This window comes from Oncorhynchus mykiss, chromosome 19, assembly GCF_013265735.2.
Source record: "Oncorhynchus mykiss isolate Arlee chromosome 19, USDA_OmykA_1.1, whole genome shotgun sequence".
Classification (NCBI taxonomy): domain Eukaryota; kingdom Metazoa; phylum Chordata; class Actinopteri; order Salmoniformes; family Salmonidae; genus Oncorhynchus; species Oncorhynchus mykiss.
Window position 1 is genome coordinate 42,275,194 of NC_048583.1, and position 7,723 is coordinate 42,282,916.

Consider the following 7,723-nt stretch of genomic DNA (forward strand, 5'->3'; position numbering starts at 1 on the left):
ACTTGAAATGTAAACGTGGCTTAATAAATGTTTTGTCCTAACAGATAATCTTGAATTCTATTCATTCTTTGAATCGTTTTTGGAACAAAAAAAACAGTTCTATCTTACTTAAACAAAACATGTGATCAGAGCAGGAATTTGACTTCCTCTTGTCTAAACACATGGACAAGCGTCAGAATATTTGACATGGGACAAGAGAGCACAAGGATAACATTGAACCTCCAGCACTATGGTTTGAGCTAAATCACTGCAGGACCCAGGGTTGTTTCAGGGGACGACCGACAGTGTAAAGATTCATCTGCCTTTAGAGCCCAGTCACTCTCAACAGGTTTGCTTGTCCTGTTAGCATATATTTATACTGCAAACTGATTGAGGGAGCTAATTAGCTCTTATCAGACAGTGCACCTTTAAAAACAGACCTAAATCACTGGACAGATGGTGAGGCAGCAGAGGCATAGATAGCTCTGTACTGAGTGTCTGCGTCGGTCCTCTGAACAAACACAGCCCATGGCCACTGTTGTTGTCGTACGGGATGACCACTGTTGGTTTAAGCCCTCCATTTTCACAAGTTTTTACTTATTTTTCTTTCCGTTTATGCAAAACTGTGAAAACACACAAAGTCCACAGTCATGGCTGATGATGCTGATATGTGTCAGTGTGATTGCATTGGATGACTTTAGGACGTTGATGAGTTATATATTTGTTCCCATCCCTCCATACGTTGTCTGGAATACACTTTATCAAATTTGTCACCAATATGACATTCATGCTTCAGATTTTGAATGCATGAATAATAGAGAAGCACAAAGAATCTTTGAGTTAAACCGATCCATAATCGTGTTTTGGCTGAAGTACACGTGTGATATAGGACACTGGGGATATATCCTGTCCAGTGTGCTGTTTTGGTAAAAAAGTGAGGATGTTTGGATGACTAGATATAAAGATGAATATTGCTATGAAGAAAGAATCTGACAGCCCAAACAGGAGTGGCTCGTGGTGGTCCTTAGGGTGGACATGATTATATACATCTGTGTTGTAATTCTATGGCATTCTTTGAGGAGGAGTTGTTTATCATCCATGTCCATTTGCACTGACCCATGGTCCGTTGAGCTGGGGTGGGCATGTAGGTGGTGGTAGGGTGGGATTGCTGGGTCTCCTCAGAGTGTCTAAAATGTTTACAAACACCATCATCCTAAGTGTGGTCTGTACAATAGCGGACAGCGGTGGAATCATTCAGCGCTGCTGGAGGAATGTGTGGAAGACAAGTGAAGAATCTTTGCATTCCTGTGCTACTGCAAACACAGGAGTCCCATACAGAAGATTAACTCTTTGTGTCAACAGTCAAGGAATCTCCCTCTCCCAGACCCAACTAAATATAAAAGCCCATCTCTCTTAAAGAGAAAATCTCCATTCATCCTGGATCCTGAACCCATGGAGAAGGGTATTAAATGCTCCTGTTAAAAGGGAATATACATGTTTGCTTTGCTCCAATGAATCTGTACATCCTGAGTACTTTCAGTGACACTTTCTCAGCCAGAGGATGTCATGGTTGGAAACAAGAACCTTCTGTATCTCACAGAAGTACCAGGATTCTCATACCCAAGAGACTGAAAATGGATCAACTGTGCAACATCAACAATAACATACTTTCACAAAAGCTGCCTTGGTGGTACACTATTTCTTTTTTTGTTGCATTGTGGGACTAATCAGTCTCCATGAAATCAGACTATGGAGTGGGTTGGGGTGGGGAGAGAGGATATATAGTTTGACAGTGACAAAGAACATAGTGTCCTTTCTAATGAAAATGTGACACTCATTCTGTATGTTGTCAAATTTGTAATGTCTACATCCTAACAGCCTGACAATTAGGGATCATTTTAGTCTTCCTAAACAGTGACATATGGTTGAGAAGAGCCTGAACTCTCCAACAAATGTCAAATGTTTCATACAATTATCAAGAAGTTGGGGCTATGAATGGAAAACTCTACCCCATAACAAAACAGCATATACTGTACCTTCACGAGTTCTATTAAGTATTTCCAAGGAGGAGAGAAGGAGGAGTGTATCAAGGCTAGCGGGAGATGGAGGGAAACTGGAGGGGAGGGGATTTCAATGGGCAACATGTAGAGAGAGGCAGTGAGAGGCAATTAATAGCAAGTATGTCACTTTACCAGGAAATGAACAGAGCAAGAAGACAGTTCAAATTGACCAGGTTACAAAGTGTGACAGCTGGCTCATCGTGCACTTTTTGAATGTATATATAATTGCAACTTTTGGAAAGATATTTATAGATTGTTGGACTTGCTGATTTGGTAGACAGTTCTGCTTAACATATATTTTGTTTTTGTAAGCTACTTTAAAAAGGCAACAATATTACTGTATTTTTTTTTGTGTCCATTACTTTTTTGTTTTTGCATATTAAATTACACAAATGCATATCAACTTACTTTCTGAGAGCATTTTTCTGTAGCCTGGTCAACTCGTCAGGTTACACTTATCCCGCATGACGACGCGCTCATTGCCTCACGATTATTGAAGAAGGAACGAGCGAGAAGTGTCTCCTCTGCAATTTCTTCTCTGGACTGGAGGGTCATTACCAGAATATCTACGCGGTTTATATGCACTTTGGTGGATTTCGCTTGCATTGTAAAACTTCCTCATCTTGCCTTCTGACAAGAAACACGAAATGAAACCCTTTGCTTCATTCGTCATCCAGATTGCGGTGACGTTCCAACTTCAGCTTTCACCTGCTCAGGTATGTTATGCTTCAATATGCTATACAGAACTCAATACAAATGTTATAATCATTTTAATTTTTATTCAAGATACGATTCATAGCCCAGGCTATCCAGTTTATTGCGATATATCAATGCGGCACATGATTGGCCCATATATTTGAGGATAGGCCTAATAAATTATTATTTGTATGATTATAATGACAATTATGATTATAGTTTTTCATATTATTAACAGGATAATATTAATAATATCTATATATGTTTTTATTACACTGGTATTGACATATCAGATTAGCCTATCTATGAACTTGACGAACACTTCTTTCTAACAGGCTCAGCAGAAGCCTTTCAGACCACTATGTGTGATGGCTCATTGTGTCTTGATACTATGATCCCTTTTTGAACGCGTGCCATGCTGAAACAGTTGAGTCATGAGGTGGAACGTGACAAACTGCATCCCTCTCTGCCTCAGACATTAGAGGTTTTCACAGGGGTTCCAGGCTAATTGAAAGACTTTATGAATGATATGCAGTAATGGATATCTTCAGTATGTTCACTGATTTCTTTATGAACGGTTCAGATGAAACTCTGCCTGCCTCTGACCACTCTCTCTGTCCCTCAGCCTAATTAATTTCATCTGCCAATTTCAGAGTTAGAAAAGAAAACCATTGTCTTCAAATGTCCACCTCCAGGAAGGCAGGGGAGGTATGAGTATCAGAGCCTGGTATTTCTGTTAGATGTTTAGAGACTTGGCAATGTCACTCTGGTCAAAATGGCATGAAAGTGCAGTAACAAGAAATTCACCTCTCTGCACTTTTCACCTCACCTGCTACAAGCTGTAATTGTCTCTCCATCTTTCCTCTCAGCTTGATAACCGGAGAATGCACAATAATGTCTTCTGTGACTATACAGTATACTTATTATCACAAAGCTGGTCTGTGTTTTCTGCCTTAGCGTTGCCCGACTTTAGCCTTAGTCCCAAAATGTATGGCAATACATTTTCCCGGAACTGATAGTGAGGCCCCATTCAAAGTCTTGTGCCATGCTGCAATAACACTTAAAAGTGGACGTGCCACCGGACATTGGCAGATGTGTTCCTGCATCAGAGAGCCCATTCAGTCTCTCTCTTCCTCTTAAGGTGAGCAATTGCTGGCTCTGTCTACACTGGCCTCTCATGTTTAATGCAGAGCAGGTCGCCTCCCAGGGCCCATTCACAACCATTGTCTCACTGTTCATAGACTGACTCTGCCTATTGGTCTGAATGGCACTGCAGTGGCTGCCCTGTGCCAGCAGGCGTTGTGTGAATGAGGATACTTGAGTTTCATTGCACTGAGACTCAGCTGCGCTTGAAGCATGGGGCGACCAGAGCTGCACGTCCCTCTGGGTTTTCCATGCAGAACAGAGCCCTGGGTCAGAACTCAGAGGGAGAGACTGGCTGGCTGGCTACTACAGTAACAGGAGTCAGTAGGAGAGTGGGAGTTTGGGAGGCAAGAAGAGAGGCAGAGGCAGGGGCAGAGGAGAGGCAGAGGAGAGGCAGAGGAGAGGCAGGGGCAGGGGCAGAGGAGAGACAGAGGAGAGACAGAGGAGAGGCAGAGGAGAGGCAGGGGCAGAGGAGAGGCAGAGGAGAGGCAGGGGAGAGGCAGGGGCAGAGGAGAGGCAGGGGCAGAGGAGAGGCAGAGGAGAGACAGGGGCAGAGGAGAGGCAGGGGCAGAGGAAAGGAAGAGGCAAAAGAGAGGCAGGGGCACAGGCAGAGGAGAGGCAGAGGCAGGGACAGAAGAGAGGCAGATGCAGGTGCACCGGAGAGGCAGAGGCAGGGGCAGAGGAGAGGCAGGGGCAGAGGAGAGGCAGGGGCAGAGGAGAGGCAGGGGCAGAGGATAGACAGGGGCAGAGGAGAGGCAGGGGCAGAGGAAAGGAAGAGGCAGAAGAGAGGCAGGGGCACAGGCAGAGGAGAGGCAGAGGCAGGGACAGAAGAGAGGCAGAGGCAGGTGCACCGCAGAGGCAGGGGCAGAGGAAAGGAAGAGTCAGAAGAGAGACAGGGGCACAGGCAGAGGAGAAGCAGAGGCAGGGGCAGAAGAGAAGCAGAGGCAGGTGCACCAGAGAGGCAGGGGCAGAGGAGAGGCAGAGGCAGAAGAGAGGCAGGGGCACAGGCAGAGGAGAAGCAGATGCAGGGGCAGAAGAGAGGCAGAGGCAGGTGCACCAGAGAGGCAGAGGCAGAAGAGAGGCAGGGGCACAGGCAGAGGAGAGGCAGAGGCAGGGGCAGAAGAGAGGCAGAGGCAGGTGCACCGGAGAGGCAGAGGCAGGGGCAGAGGAGAGGCAGGGGCTTGCGGAGAGGCAGGGACAGGGGCAAAGGCAGGGACCGCCACATCATAAATACTAATCCACATGGTCAGCTCATGGCCTGCTTAGTCAAAACATGAGGGGTGAGAAAATCCAGCTCTCTTAACATGTATCAGGTTAAGCTGGTGTCCCCAGTTTGGAAACAGATGGGGAATGTAAACTACACAACCATGAGATACAACATACAGTAAAGGAAGCCTTTAGAATAAACACTGAAAACATATATAAATGCAACATGTAAGGTGTTGGTCCCATGTTTCATGAACTGAAATAAAAGTTCCCAGAAATGTTCCATATGTACAAAAATATTATTTCTCTCAAATTTTGCGAACAAATTTGTTTACATCCCTGTTAATGAGCATTTATACTTTGCCAAGATAATCCATCCACCTGTCAGAAGTGGCATATCAAGAAGCTGATTAAACAGCATGATCATTACAATGGTGTACCTTATGCTGGGGACAATTAAAGGCCACTCTAAAAGGTGCAGTTTTGTCACACAGCACAATGCCACATATATCTAAAGTTTTGAGGGAGCGTGGAATTGGCATGCTGACCACAGAAATATCCACCAGAGCTGTTGCCAGAGGATTGAATGTTAATTTCTCTACCATAAGCCACCTCAAACAGCGTTTTAGAGAATTTGGCAGTACGTCCAACTGGCCTCACAGCAGTTTGCTGATGTCAAAGTAGTGAACAGAGTGCCCCATGGTGGTGGTGGGGTTATGTTTTGGGCAGGCATAAGCTCTGGACAACGAACACAATTGGATTTTATCTATGGCAATTTGAATGCGAAGAGATAGCGTGACAAGATCATGAGGCCCATTGTCGTGCCATTCATCTGCCACCATCACCTCATGTTTCAGTATGATTCATTATGTTGCGTTTATATTTTTGTTCAGTGTATACTGTATCTCACTTCTCAATGTCACCTTGCTACACTGTACTACATTAAAACAGTGCTTTTCTGGGAGAGGAAAAGGCTGGAATGCTTCTGTTAAACTTCTGCCCTGCTAATGCTGAATACAGTCAATGCTGTTAGAGGGACTGCCGGGTAAATCCTGAGTGTTTATCCACAGTGCTGTAGTGTTGGTCCAGTTTATGTTTCCAGATTACCGCAAAATTGTCAGATGAGTGTAAAACCGTCTTCCTGCAGTTATTCCAAGATAAGGCATTTTACTTACCCTTTTAGGAGTTGTGATATGCTGCTTTGACATGTAGCAATAAATTATTTCCAGATGTCTCACACAGTAGCCAAAGGAGGATTATCAGGATTTTCTCCTTCTTCCCCATCCCACACACTTCATGATGAATTCATCATATGCAGCATTCCTGGGGAACTCCCTGCGTTAATCTCTGAGGATAACAATCAGATCATAATGTGTCTTTTTGCACGTCTTCATCTAACCAGAAACATTAAATCTTACTGAATGTGACGTGTCACTTGAGTACCATGTCTGGATGGACTCTAGGTAATGGCCTATTTGAGCAAGCTTAAACAAGGTACCGAAACTTAAACAAAGTGCTTATGCTTTGGACACAGTGTGCTGTTTGAGGTCATCCTCAATAGGGTTAGCCTAGGATACACTGAGTGGACAGAGTCATGCTGCTTATGTGAAGAGGAGGTCTGGGATGTAGGTATCTACCCTGCTGGGCCCACAGTAAACCATTCTTCAGGCAGGCCAACTAAAATGGAAAAGCAAACATTGGCCATGTGGTTGGGGAGACCATGTATAAATGTCCCTCTCCTGCTCTGGCTCTTTCAGGCTGGAGTGTTTCCCCTCTCTGAAATATACACTCTTAATTGATGATGATGGTTTCTCGTCAGTGTCGTGGCTGCCACTGTTGACAAAGTTTTTTTTATGACTCTCACTGTGACTCCTGTCCAATATGAGAGTTCAGGCTGACTGGGCCATGAAGAGAAGCGTTTACAAACCTGGGCCGATTACTCATCCTGCTCCTTTCATATGAACAAAGGTGCACCTAAAAAGGAACTTGTGCCGTGCTTGACTGTGTAAACGGTATGAAATGGCTAGCTAGTTAGCAGTACTTGCTAGTAGCGTTCAATCGGTGACGTCACTCGATCTGAGACCTTGTAGTAATTTTTTCCTTCGCTTTTGTGGAGTGATCATTAATGATGCTTCGTGGAGGACCATTGTTGATGTGTTCAAAGCGTGCCTGGTTCAAGCCCAGGTTGGGGCAAGGAGACGGACGGAAGCAAACCTCTCACAGGTGCTGGTGTGAATGAATGTGTGTCTGTCTGTGCTTCTCTGTGTGTGCATATGTTTAAGTGTGTACTTTTGTCAGCAATCCATTTATTAGAGCCAGTCAGAGTTGTAGATGGGTTATCTCAATACAGTCCGGGTGGGTTTCCCTTTTGAACAGTGGTGGCCTGGCTGTCTCACTGTCTGATGATCATCCAGTCATCAACCCCCTCTTTCATAAGGTACACATTCCCCATGTTTGCCATCTACCAGTTGTGTTGCTCACATTCCATATATTTCCTGCTCTGTCTTTCCTGTTGTATGCATTATTAGCACTTACTGCCCTGGGCACAGAGATGGAGGGTACTGACTGTGGTGAGTGTAAAATAACAACAGCAGCGCTGTGTGTGTACCAGCACTGACATCCTATCTGCACTAGCTGCA

General features: G+C 44.7%; 1 protein-coding gene across 4 annotated transcripts in view; it reads left to right on the forward strand.

Annotated features, from left to right (window-relative positions):
- Positions 1–1,784: 1,784 nt before the first annotated feature.
- The window catches only part of LOC110497896 (placenta growth factor), a 23,546-nt gene continuing 17,607 nt past the window's right edge, over positions 1,785–7,723 (forward strand). The window contains exon 1 of one of the 4 annotated variants that reach the window (XM_036954850.1): positions 1,785–2,755. In XM_036954850.1, the coding sequence (XP_036810745.1) occupies positions 2,687–2,755 (69 nt within the window). In that variant the 5' untranslated portion in view covers positions 1,785–2,686. The remainder of the gene's footprint in view (positions 2,756–7,723) is intronic. The other 3 variants (XM_036954851.1, XM_036954853.1, XM_021574347.2) reach the window with 3 other exon arrangements.